The sequence below is a fragment of the Carlito syrichta genome, unplaced genomic scaffold (genome assembly GCF_000164805.1).
Source record: "Carlito syrichta isolate Samal-C Ts95f unplaced genomic scaffold, Tarsius_syrichta-2.0.1 Scaffold315696, whole genome shotgun sequence".
In the NCBI taxonomy this organism is placed as follows: Eukaryota; Metazoa; Chordata; class Mammalia; order Primates; family Tarsiidae; genus Carlito; species Carlito syrichta.
The window spans coordinates 125,288-139,558 of NW_007259792.1; the positions used below are offsets into that span (position 1 = coordinate 125,288).

Genomic DNA, 14,271 nt, shown 5'->3' on the forward strand with positions numbered 1-14,271 from the left:
AAAAAAAAAAAAAAAAATTAAGAAGGGTTTGTAGGGCAGTCTTTGTTGACACCATGAGAAATCTGTTATTCTGGTGTAGCCTTCCTAGAAATATGAACGGCTCCAGGATCAGAAACACTTTTTTTTAATTTAAAATTTGACGGACCATTGCCTTGCTAAGCTATGGTGTGGCCACGTGCTCTTTGAGCTATATGGCCAGCCCATGTTTTCTTAAGCTTTGGGCCCCTCCCCTACCTTGGGGAGGTGAATCTCCTCTTTCTCTCTCTAATTTACTTGCTAGATAAACTATATTTTCTAATCTAAAAAAAATTACGGTTTCATTTTTTACATTATTAATTAGATTTATGGAATGCTGGAGTTCTTATCTTGATATGGGCTCCTGCCTGCTTTCTTTTCAGTTGATAGTTGGGAACTTAAGAGCATGTTAGATTAGATAAATCAGATGCTTTGTGTTTTAAATTCTCCTGTGTCTTCATAGTTGAACCATTTAATTCTTTTTTTTGTTTTTTTTTTTTGAGTTGGAGTCTCACTCTGTCACTGGAGTGCAGTGGCCGCTCCCGGCCACTGCAGCCTCGACCTGCTGGGCTCCGGCGATCCTTCTGCCTCAGTCTTCTGAGTAGCCGGAATTACAGGCATGCGCTACCACACCTGGCTGATTTTTTTATTTATTGTAGAGATGAGGTCTCGCTGCCCAGGCGGGTCTCGAACCCGCGGGCTCAGGCAATCCACTCACCTCAGCCTTCCAAAGGCTCAGGATTACAGGTTGAGCCACCGAGCCCGGCAAACCATTTAATTCTTACTTTGAGGAAAGAGCTCTATTTTGTGGCCCACCTGAACCCTCTTTGAGAACCTTTAGAAGCTGCAGAGAACCTGTCACCTTTCCTGAGTCAGTGGTTTTTTCATTTTGGGGTGACCCAGAGGGCCTCTGTGGATATAATAGAAAATAAGTATCAAGGGGTGCAGGTGCTTCTACTTCTTGTAACATTAAAAAGCTAGCAGGCAACCCCCTTGGATCCCCTCCCACTGTGGGAGCTTTTCTGCCCTCTCAATAAATACTGCTTTCCAAAAAAAAAAAGTTAGCAAAAGTAAATCATATGGTTGAATGGTGATTTCCAGTTGATTTTGAGGGGTAGTAAGGGTGCAGCAAAGGCCTGAGATGACTTTGAGAGGTTGATGATTGTGTCGTTGAAGACCTTGCTAATGAACTTCTTTAAAAAGTAAATTTCTTGGCTAGGGAGTTGACCGAGTATCCCAAAACAAAAACCAGGGTAAGGATACTCTGCACACAGTGTTGTCTTCCAAACTAAGAGGACTTATACTGCAGAGGGAAGGAGACAAAGGAAGGCATGTTAGGACAGAGACCTGTCAGCAACCTGGTCATAGCTAGAGGTGTTAAAACAGGCTGGGACCCCTTCCCCTGACTTTTATCTACCAAATGTTAAAATAATTAGGTAGACTGAAGATTTTTTAAAATTTTAGCAGATGCAAGCCAAATTAGTTTACATAAAACCACGTATTACATACACTACTTTATACCTTTGCACTACAAGATTAAATGAATCTGTCCTACTTTTCTTCCTTAAAATTTTATGGTTTAATTTTTTATAATTAGATTTATGGAGTGTTGGAGTTCCTATTTTTATATGGGCTCCTACGTGCTTTCTTTTCAGCTGATAGTTGGGAACCCAGGGGTATGTCAGATTAATCAGATGCTTTGTGTTTTAAATTCTCCTGTGTCTTCATAGCTGAACCACAGTTGGGGGGAAGATCGTGTTTTGTGCTCACCTTGGTTGCAAAGGCTGTTTGGCCTATTTCCTTCTATGAACAGATATTGCTGGTGAATTCAAAGAGCTGTTGCAGGTACTGATACCATATGTATTAAACCCATCTAAGTTAATGGAAAAGGAGATCAATGGCTCAAAAGTCACCTGTCGGGGACTGCTGGAGTACTTTAAGGTAAATACGGATTTTAATTATTAAAATGTTTGATTTTTGGTACAAGTGATCTAGATTGTAAACCGATTTGAATTTAAGTATTTGGAAACTTTGGGGACAGTTTCCTGAGGGAGATGGCGAGAGGCATTTTCAGAGACCTCAGTGTCCTTCCAGGAGTGGACCACGTGGTGGCAGTATCGGGCTGAGAACAAATGGCTGTTCTTTGCACTTTCTTAGAGGAGTAATTACAGTGGCTAAAGGAAGATTGTTCCCCGAGGAAGATGGTGTGGCAGGAGGTGGCTAGGAAATGGCCGTGAGTAGGAGGAGACGGCTACTAGAGGTGCCACGGCTACTAGAGGTGCACGACTACCTCAAGGCGGACGGTCACTCTGCCTACAGGTAGTGGCGAGGCCAGTGTGCATGGGAGTCGGACGGGAGCCCTAGCCTTCGTAGGTGTCTGCTGCTTGAGAACATTTTTAGTGGACTAAAAATGCTAACATGCACTCAGAGGCGTGTTGTGTTTTGCTAATTCCTGGTGGTTGATCTAGGTCTTTGGGGAATGCTGTTGTATGGCTACTGTTTCTGGAAATCAAAATATGAATAATAAATGGCAGAGTGACATTTTTCATAATCGTTTCTGTTTATGTTTTAAGGCATATATTAAAATTTATCAAGGGGAAGATCTGCCTCACCCCAAGTCCATGCTTCAGGTAAGCAGCTCTTTGACATCTAAATGTTATCCTTTATTTCCTCAATTGACCCATATTCAATGAGCAGAGTACTTTAGGAAGAGAAAACGTGATTGCTTTCTCCTTTTAGTATGCTGTGGGCTGTGGATTTTTAGCACATTGTACAGCAGTATGGCTGCCTTCTGGTTTTCTTTTCTTTTCTTTTTTTTTTTTTGAGTTGGAGTCTCACTCTGTTGCCCAGGCTGGAGTACAGTCGCACACTCATGGCCACCTCTGTGTCAACCTGCTGGGCTCCGGCGATCCTTCCGCCTTAGCCTTCCAAGTAGCCGGAACTATAGGCACACACTACCATGCCCAGCTAACTTTTTTTTTTTTGAGTTGGAGTCTCACTCTGTCACCCACACTCGAGTGCAGTGGCTGCTCCCGGCCACCGCAGCCTTGACCTGCTGGGCTCCGGCGATCCTTCCGCCTCAGCCTTCCAAGTAGCTGGAACTACAGGTGTGTGCTACCACGCCCGGCTAATTTTTGATTTGTTGTAGAGATGAGGTCTCGCCAAGTTGCCCAGGTGGGTCTCGAACCCGCAGGCTCAGGCAGTCCACTCACCTCAGCCTCCCAAAGTGCTGGGATTACAGGCTGAGCCACCGAACCCGGCTACCAGCTAACTTTTGACGTATTGTAGAGAGGGGGTCTTGCCAAGTTGTCCAGGCTGGTCTAGAACCTGCGGGCTCAGGCAATCCACTCGCCTCGGCCTCCCAAAGTGCTGGGATTACAGACTGCGCCCCTGAGCCCGGCCTCTTGTATGTTTTATGGTGGTGTTGTTGAAACAGAATGGCCTCTCCTCCCTGGGCCTGGTCCTCCCACCTACACACCCTGGGCAACACTTTTGTTATAGCCAGTGAAGCATACCCGCTGTGCTAGACACATTATTTCCTGTCATCTCTTTAGTAGAACGTGTTCTGACCGATCAGCTTACTATGCACTAGTTGAGTTTTTTATTTTCAACTAGAATATGTCTTTTGGTTAAAACATACAATTTGTGACTTTTTTGAGTTGAAGTCCCACTCTGTCGTCTATTCAGGAGTGCATTGGCACACTTGTAGTCACCGTATCCTCAACCTGCTGGACTCCGGTGATCCCTTTACCTTAGCCTTCCATGTAGCTGGAACCACAGGTGCACGCTACCATGCCTGGTTAATTTTTTTGATTAAATGTAGAGACGATGTCTCGCCAAGTTGCCCAGGCTAGTCTCGAGCCCCTGAGCTCAGACAATCCTCTCACCTCTGCCTTCCAAAGTGCTGGGATTACAGGCATGAGCTGCTGCGCCCAGCTTAATTTCTGACTTTTTTGTTTGTTTGGAGTCTCACTCTGTTGCCCAAGCTGGAGTGCAGTGGCACGCTCACGGCCACCCCAGCGTCATCCTGCTGGGCTCAGGTGATTCTTCTGCCTCAGCCTTCTGAGTAGCTGGAACTACAGGTTCATGCTACATGCCTGGCTAATTTTTGATGTGTTATAGATAACAGGGTCTTGCCAAGTTGCCTGGGCTGGTCTCGAACCTGCGGGCTCAGGCAGTCAGCTTGCCTTGGCCTCCCAAAGTGCTGGGATTACAGACTGAGCCACCGAGCCTGGCCGGTTTCTGACTTTTATGCTGAACGTGAGGATATTTATTGCCAAGTGTGATTTCTCCAGCAGCAAAACATTTCCACAGTGGGAGCTAGACCTTGGGATTGACACAGTAAAGATAACTTTTTTCCTTCTTTTTTTACTCACATCTGTCTCTTACATTTAAAATTGAAGCAAAGGAAATGGCATATTTCTTGGTTTTTGGAGGTTTAATTTACACTGAAGATCCTTCTGTATTAAAACAGGTTTTGGGATAGAAAATTTGTTGGAAAAGGTGTATTTTATTTCATCAATTTCCATGATATGGAAACCTAAAAAATAACAGAAGGCCAATAAGAATAGAAGAATGGGGAATAGGGTGAGAGAAGATTCTTATTTATTTTTTTATCTTTTTATTTTTGAGTTGGAGTCTCACTCTGTCACCCAGACTGGAGTGCAGTGGCCGCTTCAGGCCACTGCAGCCTCGACCTGCTGGGCTCCGGCGATCCTTCCGCCTCAGCCTTCCGAGTAGCCGGAATTACAGGCATGCGCTACCACGCCGGGCTGATTTTTTTGATTTATTGTAGAGATGAGGTCTCGCTGCCCAGGCGGGTCTCGAACCCGTGGACTCAGGCAATCCACTCACCTCAGCCTCCCAAAGGCGCGGGATTACAGGCTGAGCCACCAAGCCCGACTGATTCTTATTTATTTTTATCTGCATTTGGTTATTTGTGGAAGAATGTTAAAAGGGGAAGGATTCATATAGCGCATGCTTTCATTTCTTCAAAGGCCACTGCTGAAGCCAACAATCTAGCAGCAGCAGCTTCTGCCAAGGACATTTATTATAACAACATGGAAGAGGTATGTGGGGTCTATGCCTTATTCTGAAATGTCCATAACCTAGGCATTGTTGCTGACTTCAGAAGCCTCAACTTTACCCTATTTAAGGTATTGTTAGGTAATAAGGCAACAAAACTATATTCAGGTTATCCTTGTAACTGGGACCTTAAAAATAATTAGTTATTACCATTTCTTTTTTTTTTTTGAGTTGGAGTCTCACTCCGTCGCCCAGACTGGAGGGCAGTGGTCGCTCCCGGCCACCACAGCCTCGACCTGCTGGGCTCCGGCGATCCTTCCACCTCAGCCTTCCAAGTAGCTGGAATTACAGGCACGCGCTACCACGCCTGGCTGATTTTTTGATTTATTGTAGAGATGAGGTCTCGCCAAGTTGCCCAGGCGGGTCTCGAACTGGTGGGCTCAGGCAGTCCACTCACCTCAGCCTCCCAAAGCGCTGGGATTACAGGCTGAGCCACCGAGCCTGGCTGTCATTACCATTTCTAACTAAGGCTTTCTTCCAGTGTCACTGCTCTTTCTGATTAATATCTCCCTGGTAATTAAAGTGTGCTTTTCAGAGGAGGTAAATCCAGACTTTCTTGGTCTTGGTCATCTCGTATATTAGAGGTAGATTAAGTTATCTCCTAGTGGGTTACGTTCTAATGTGTTAAACAGTCTGACTTTTTCATTGTCTTTTTTTTTTTTTTGAGTTGGAGTCTCACTCTGTCGCCTAGACTGGAGTGCAGTGGCTGTTCCCGGCCACCGCAGCCTCAACCTGCTAGGCTGCGGCGATCCTTCTGCCTCAGCCTTCCAAGTAGCTGGAACTACAGGCGTGCGCTACCACGCCTGGCTGATTTTTTGATTTATTGTAGAGATGAGGTCTCACTGCCCAGGCGGGTCTCAAACCCACGGGCTCAGGCAATCCACTCACCTCAGCCTCCCAAAAGCGCAGGCTTGCAGGCTGAACCACCGAGCCTGGCTTCATTTTCTTTTCATTTATGTGCTACTTGTTTCTGAAAGGATCGTCAGCGAATTGTGTCTTTGTTATCTTAGGTGTGTGGGGGCGAGAAGCCTTATTTGTCTCCAGACCTTCTAGAGGAGAAGCACTGTGAATTCAAGCAGCTTGCTCTGGACCACTTTAAGAAGACCAAGAAGATGGGCGGGAAGGATTTCAGCTTCCGTTACCAGCAGGAGCTGGAGGAGGAGATCGGGGAGCTCTACGAGAACTTCTGCAAGCACAACGGCAGCAAGAACGTCTTCAGCACCTTCCGGACGCCGGCAGTGCTGTTCACAGGCATTGTGGCCTTGTACATCGCTTCAGGCCTCACTGGCTTCGTCGGTCTCGAGGTCGTGGCCCAGCTGTTCAACTGCATGGTGGGACTGCTGTTGATAGCGCTCCTCACCTGGGGGTACATCAGGTACTCTGGCCAGTACCGTGAGCTGGGTGGCGCTATTGACTTTGGCGCAGCCTACGTCCTGGAGCAGGTGAGTGGCGCTGCTGGGAGGCGGGGTTGTCATGGGCAGATGTCTGCACTTCTGTAAAACATCTCTGGGTGTGGGAGCTTTTCTGTCTTCCTCTCAACAAATGCTGCTTACACACACACACACACACACACACACACACACACACACACACACAATGTCTCCGGTTGGAAGAATTTCATAGTGAAAGAAGGCTGAGAAACTTCCCCTTGCATTTCATTACCCTTCTTTCGTATGTTAATATTTATTCCTTACATTTTGTTTCCATGCCTAAAAAGTCCTTTAATGCAAAAAAAGGTCCGACTTAGGCATATTGTGTTCCTCATCGGCTACTGATAATTGCATGTTTTTTAGAACAATCTCTGTGATTCTCCCCGCTCCCTCTCCCACCCCCTGGCTTAATTTGCTTCCTTGAAAATCAAGAGCTTTGAAAAACGTATGAACTAACCATTGCTTTGCTCAACTCTGGTCTGGCCATGTGACTCTTTGGGGTGTGGCCACCATGTTTCCTCAGGTTTTGGCCTTCTCGCCTACCTTGGGGAGGTGAATCTCTTCCCTCTCTCTCTCCAGTTTGCTGTGAAAACAAATAAACTGTGTTTTCCAATCTAAAAAAAGACCATATGAACTTAACCAAAAGTTCTGCTTTGAGTCCTATTGGGTGAGAAAAGGGATGGCATCTCTTTCATTTAAAATCTTCCAAAAAGTGGCTTTTTAAAAAAAAAAATTTGACATGGTCTCCAGTTTGTGGATCTCTGAGACGACCTGTTTCTTTTCCACATGAACGGTGTGAAGCCAAGGGAGCTGCCCACCCGCCCATCACAGAGCAGATGCTCAGCTGACTCTCTGGGGAGTTGGCGCTGCCACACAGCCTGTCCTGCCCTGTGTCTTCACTCCCCGACTGCGTGTGACATGCTGATGTGGAGTGGGGCTTGTGGAAGTGCGTCTTGCTCTGTTCTGGTTGTGTTTAACTGACTTACATGTCGAATAAATGGACTTTTGCAGGCTTCTTCTCATATTGGCAATTCCACTCAGGCTGCGGTTGCCGGGAGACCACCTGTGGATAAAAAAGCTCAGTAGCATCTTGACACGAGGATCCAGCGAGAACTCGGCCGGCCCCTCTGATTTCTGGGCTTCTGCTGCCGACACAGGTCCACATCCAGAGGAATGGCAGAGCTGAGACCCTCCGGGAAGAGCTGGAACCCGGCACCATAATAAATGAACTGGCCCCTCCTGTGGTTTCAGACTCCTAAACACACTTCTGATTCTTTTGGAAGCACTTCTTTCCTTGCTGTTACAGATCCAAGCCTGTGTCTACTTTCTTATTACTCTCTGCTTTGTGCACTTTATGGGGGAGAAAGCTAGAGGGGAAGCTAGAAATGCAGCTTCTGAGTTCTTGATGTGCCATTTCGTGCCTTGTAAGATAAATCCATGGTTTTGTGGACTTGATGGGGAAGGTGGAGGACACCCTCAGGAAAGATGCCATTTCCAGTGTCAGTTCTTTTATATGTTCCTCTTCTGAGAAGGATTCCTTTTTTAAAAGTTTACAAACTTGGAAAAGCTTCAGAGTTAAAGACTAACTGAAAATGATGCCATTATGCTTTAAAAATCTTATTTATAATATTAGAGAATCCTGGTTTCCATATAGTGTGGAAAATCACATCATATTTAAATATACTACATTCTGAAATATAAGGCCTTTTTACCCACCAGGCTGACAGTCTTATTGCAACATGCTCTTTTTTTTTCCTTTCTATCGTGTCTTTCTAGAAAAAGAGACAAACATGCCTTGAAAAGCCAGAGTGGCTTGTAAAAGAATGAGTTGACTACGTTAAGAAGAGCTGAGTTTAAATGAACTGTGTGACCTCTGATAGGTCACTTGAACTTGTGCCTTGGTCAGGTTCACTGTAAGCTTATGTATGTTGTACACAACTCTCATAATTTTTATTTGAGAGATTTTGTTTTTGAGTGTTCTGCAGAATAACAGAACTTTATTAAAGGTTAGAGGAAAGATATTACCAAATATTACTGCCTTTAATTGATGTCTGATTTCATGTGACTTCACAGCAGTTAATAATTAAATAACTTGACTTAAGTTCTATTTGCATTCTCCTATGCACTAACATTCTTAATAGTGAAGCTAAAATCGTCAATTTTATTTAGTGAATCTTCTTTTATTTAACTTTACTTTTGACTAGTTTGGTAGCTTGAAAATAGCTTTGGCTTAGTAAGGACCAAAGTCCTACGCAAATATGAACAATATCCCGAAGTATCTAAGAATTCTTTTTCTTATTTGCCCTGATTAGGCGATAACCAAGTTGTGTCTATTAGTTGCTTTTTCCTTTGATTCATAATGGTGAATTATTGTAGATTTTAAAACTTCTTAAAACTTGCCTGCAAGTATTTGTATAAACATTCAGGTGTGTAAGCCTTAATTTTTGAGGTAATTTTGTTTGTGTTGTAGGCGGGAGATAGGAGAGCTTAGGCAAAATCTGAGTGTGAATTTTATATACATGAAGTATCAGTGGAAAGTAGAAAAAAGAAAGTCTTTAGTGTGTAATCTCTTTATCAAATAATTTTCTTTTGTCTAAAACTTTGCCATTCAAGTATTTTTATAAGTCCTAAATGAATTCTGAGCATTTTATATTTTTCATGTTTATATACCATCTTTCCCTGGAGTTCTTGCTATTTTAGTCACTTGTTACATTTTAGAAAAATTCCAGTTTGTTCTAGAAAGTCTGTACTTGGGCTTATCAGTGATGCCAAGCTTTGACTGTTAATTTGGCAGGCAGGGATACTCACCACTATACTAGCGAGAGGAGGCTTGCCTGTTAACTTGAAAGCTTGCTCCTGAAACTTGGTGCATTTTCAGGTGGACTCTCATCTCTCGGAGAGTTCATACTTACTAGCAGACCCTATGGATATTGAGTTACTGAGCTTTTAATACATTCTGTAAGTAAAACTACAGATTTCAGAATAATTGTCAAATGTGGTCCTACTTTGGTGAGAAGGGATGATACATCTAAAACCCATTCTAACACTTCTAAAGTATTAGGTCTTTTAAAAAGGTGATACTGTACGATTTAATGAAATCTTGGGATTTAGTTACTGTTCAAATTCACCATTTGTTTTGGTTTTAAAAAGGAATAATGTTGGTTTATTTACCCAGGGGAAGTCCCTTTTTATGGTCTTTATTAGTTCACCTATCCTGTCTTGTGAAAGTGTTTACAAAGCTACTCAGTGAGGTTTCTTATGAGTTTTCTTTGGCCTCTTTCTCTCTTAAATTGGTGATTTTATGTCAACTATGTCAGTTGAAGATGCATTCCCAATGCTAGCTATAAAATAGTCCAGGGGAGATTTGTCGCCAGGCTGGAAAGAATATCCTTTTTTTTTTTTTGAGTTGGAGTCTCACTCTCGCCCAGACTGGAGTGCAGTGGCCACTCCCAGCCACTGCAGCCTCGACTTGCTGGGCTCCGGTGATCATTCCGCCTCAGCCTTCCAAGTAGCTGGAACTACAGGCGCGCACTACTACGCCCGGCTAATTTTTTTTTTTTAATTTATTGTAGAGATGAGGTCTTGCCAAGTTGCCCAGGTGGGTCTTGAACCCGCAGGTTCAGGCAGTCCACTCACCTCAGCCTCCCAAAGCACGGGATTACAGGCTGAGCCACTGAGCCCGCTAGAATATCCTTTACCTGTTAACTTCTCTCAGCCTTTGGCTTGGGGTCAGGACCTCAGACTGTGTTTGCACAGCATCTTTTGCTCTGCCGTTCCTGCAGGCCTTTTCCTTTCCATGCGGGTATTTGAAATTGACACATTCCTAACAATATATGGAGTACATTCCTGTTAACAGGTAAAAGGAGGTGTCCGAAACATTCTATTACAATAACAATTTCAGGGGAATTTGCTAAATTAAAAAAAAAAACAAAACTTACAGTTGCCTCGTATAGTAAAAATAACAGATTCAAAATTTTGATGTTTTTCGCCGAGAAATCTTGGTTTGTAGATAAAATATAAAACAACTTCAGAGTCATGCCATATCTTCACAGTGTACCAAGAGCACTGTCCCGTGCAGGTTTATATTTTAACACTTTATGCTTGGTAAAATTGCCTGTGATCTTGTTTCTGCTTTTCTCTTTTCTCTTTTCTCTTACTCACATGAAGTAAAATTCTTTGGCAAACACACACAAACAAAAACACTGCCTTGTATGTGCAGTGCATTTCTTTAGCAGGTCACAGAGCATTCTACTTGGAAAAATGGTGCCTTAGATGTAAGTTTACTTAGGGTAAATATGAACGTGTGTATGAGTTGTAGCAAAATTAGGTAGGCTGATCCAAGTATGGTAAAAGCAATAAAACAAATGGTTTTTTTTTTCCCTAGGCTTTAAAAAAAATGATGCAACTCATGGACATCTTCATAGAACTATTTTTTTGCTATGGAACTATTGAAATCTAATTTAGGGTAATTTGATGTTCTGTCTGAGGCAGCCAACATAGGCTGCATTATTCTGGCTTATGTTTGGATCTAACAAAATTTTAGTCATGGGATGAGGGCATTTTTGAAAGCACCAACTATGTGTGTGATTAATTTTTGCAAATGACATTAGAAAGCCCATTGTAAAAGACCATTTGCAGTTGGATAATTTTCCTTATGTTTTACGCCATATTGTAGCTACGTTTGGGTCATGGTTCCCATACCTTGGAGTGCGTAAGACTTACCTCGGAGGTTTCTTAAAAGAAAATTCAGATTCTCAGCGTTATACCCAGGGATTACCTCAGCTGGTCTGAGCTGTGGCCCTGGGATCATCACTTTGATAAATGGTTCAGAGGCCCCAGAGAGAGACTGCTCCATGGGGGGGACGTACCAAGGAGGGAGTGCAAATCAGTACTGTCTGGAGGCAGGTGGACACCTTTACCTGAGTTCAGAATAGGTGGGCTCCTGCCAGGTAAAATCACCAGGAGCTCACTGTGTTCAGAGTAGTAAGGATGCTTTTAGTCTAGAGGATTATCCAAGCTCCTGAAAGCTGTTTTTCAAAATCGTCATAGTGCCTTCTCTGAAAAATGAATGTACAAGTATCCTATTTACTAACAGGTGTAATTAGGGTTAAGAACAATTTTTTTTGATAACCGTTTTTCCTTCCTCCCTCCTTCTGGGTTCAAGTGATCCTTCTGCCTCAGCCTCCCAAGTAGTTGAGACTACAAGTGTGCACCACTACGCCTGGCTGATTTGTTGTTTCTGTAGTGACGAGGACTCATGTTGCCTTGTCTGGTCTCGAACTTCTGGAGCTCTAGCAGTCCTCCCTCTTCAGCTTCCTAAAATGCTAGGATTACAGGTATGAGCCACTGTGCCTGGACTATTTTCTTTTAAAAAGCAAAGCACAGCACTGTGACTCGAACCCCAAATCATTCACATACAGAAAATCTTAACCCACAAGTAAGAATAATGAATAAAAAGGAAGGACAGGATCATAGTTTCAGTAATTAGTGACTGTCAATGAGAGCACCCCATATCAGGAACTTTTCAAAATAGACCTGGAGACAGAAAGATTTGGAAAGAAACTTTTATTTGGTAAGGAATTTTATGTGCCAGAACTAAAATGTAAATGTGTTTTTACGAACGAGGGAAGATTGCATTGATTCCTTAAGCTTTAGATAAATACATCTAATTTAGGTGAATAAATGCTCTCATGGATGTAAGCCTTAAAAGAGTTATGATTAATCTTGTACATATACAAATTTTCTTCTGTTTTACTTTCTTTTATAAAACGATTTGTTAAAAGTACTTTTCTGCTAGTCTCTTGCCTTTGAATGGCTTTAAAATTTGTTATAGTTTTTAAATAGTGCAATGGGATGAGATTTTGCTGTTAGTATGTTAAAAGCATGTTTCTGTTTCACTGTTAGGTGTAAGGTCATTTAATGGAATAAAAAAAAAAATCACAGCACTATGTTACCTGTGTTGTTTCCTTTCTCTGTTCTTTTTATTTTTATTTATTTTGAGGCAGGGTCTTGCTCTGTCACCCAGGCTGGAATGTAGCGGTACAATCCTGCCTCACTGCTGCCTTGATCTGGGCTCAAGCAATCCTGCCTCAGCCTCCTGAGTAACTGGGACTACAGGCATGCACCACTGTGCCCAGGTAATTATTTTTTTAATCTTTGTAGAGATAGGGTCTTGCTATGTTGCCCAGGCTGGTCTTGAACTCCTGGTCTCAAGCGATCCCTTTGCCTTGGCCTCCCAAAGTGTTGGGATTCCAGGTATGAGCCACTATGCCCAACCTCTTTCTCTGTTCTTTAATATGGGGGGACCTGAACCAGTACTGGGCACTTGGCAAAGTGAACAGGATCTCTAAGGGGCTGGACAACAGTGTCAAAAGCAGTAGTAGTGGCAATGTGGTTTGAAGTAGTCAGCTTCCCCGGTCCTATAAAGCAATACTGAAGTAGTATATTGCCAGCATGGTGCTGGGGAAAGTTCTGCTGTTGTTGGCGTTGCTTAAAAGCAGGCACTAATTTTATTTATAGTAACATGGACTCGTGAAGACCTCTGAATTTGTAGCATGTTTGGTTGCCCCCTCTGGAGTCATCCAGTTAAATGGTTCCCCTTTGGGGGCAGAGGCAGAGAAGGTCACGTTCTGCTGAAAACTTTCCCTTTCATTGGAGGCCTGGGGAAGTTGCATTGAATTCTCCAACACTCACTAATAGGCATATCCCATTTAGCCCTACAGTCAATAAATTTCTTCCCTAGTTGGAAACATACAAGGAAGACCCCCAAAACCCGGGACTTATTTATTAAAAATGGTGTATTTACTCTTCCATGTTTAAACTTCCATCCCCTTCAAAGTGCTCTGATGAAATGCACCTATCGAGATGCTCTTTGCAATGCTCAGAGCAGTTTTTGAACTTGTCCATTGTGATGCCTTTTAGTGCTTCTGTCGTTTTTGGTTTCATCACTTCCACATTCACAAAACGTTTCCCTTTGAGGACTGTTTCCATCCAGGGAAACAGGAAAAAAGGTCACTTGGGGCGAGATCAGGTGACTGGACAGGGTGGGGCATGGCGTCAGGCCGGTTCGGGTCCAGAGCTGCTGAGCGCTCAGTGTGATGTGGGCAGGTGCGCCCGTAAATCACCCATCACAAAATGGGCAGATGCATTGAGGGAATCCCCCCAAAATTCGCTGAAGCTGAACACAGCCTCTCTGAACAGTGCTAGCTGCTACACTGATGCGGATGGGTTCCTGGAACTCTCACCGAGCAGGGAGGCCTGTATTGCAAGGGGCCCACCCTCCGAGGATAATTCTGGGTTTCTGGAGTCCCATCCTTGAACTGTGTGGGCTCGGCATCCTTTGTCCAGCCATGCATCCCTGGTTGCGGTCATGCGTCAGGGGCTATTCTTGAGTTCACTGCAGGATAACAGGGACGGGGCAGCCTTGAAGTCGACATGTGAAAAGGACGGCGAAGACAAAGTTTCAGTACTCAGGCACCCGCGTTGGTGCCCCCATCAGCACAGCCGGGGGGAAAGAGACGAGGTGAGGCGTGTGGTCTGGTGTGAGTGAGGAGAAGCCGATCCTACTGGGATTTTGACATTCTTGCCTTTGATGATTGTCTATCGGTTTTCTGTTTTGTTGTTGTTGTTGTTTGTTTGGTTTTTTTGAGTTGGAGTCTCACTCGGTCGCCCAGACTGGAGGGCAGTGGCCGCTCCCGGCCACCACAGCCTTGCCTGCTGGGCTCTGGCGATCCTTCCGCCT

At 43.9% G+C, this 14,271-nt stretch overlaps 2 protein-coding genes across 2 annotated transcripts in view; both read left to right on the forward strand.

Annotated features, from left to right (window-relative positions):
• ATL3 (atlastin GTPase 3) overlaps positions 1-7,768 on the forward strand; it is a 30,429-nt gene extending 22,661 nt beyond the window's left edge. The window contains exons 8-12 of the mRNA XM_008073147.1: positions 1,829-1,956; positions 2,589-2,645; positions 5,013-5,084; positions 6,111-6,542; positions 7,542-7,768. Of these exons, the coding sequence (XP_008071338.1) occupies positions 1,829-1,956; positions 2,589-2,645; positions 5,013-5,084; positions 6,111-6,542; positions 7,542-7,616 (764 nt within the window). The 3' untranslated portion in view covers positions 7,617-7,768. The remainder of the gene's footprint in view (positions 1-1,828; positions 1,957-2,588; positions 2,646-5,012; positions 5,085-6,110; positions 6,543-7,541) is intronic.
• A 6,131-nt stretch (positions 7,769-13,899) lies between these two features.
• Positions 13,900-14,271, forward strand: part of LOC103275746 (HRAS-like suppressor 3) — a 45,339-nt gene continuing 44,967 nt past the window's right edge. The window contains exon 1 of the mRNA XM_008073148.1: positions 13,900-14,052. Within this exon, the coding sequence (XP_008071339.1) occupies positions 13,900-14,052 (153 nt within the window). The remainder of the gene's footprint in view (positions 14,053-14,271) is intronic.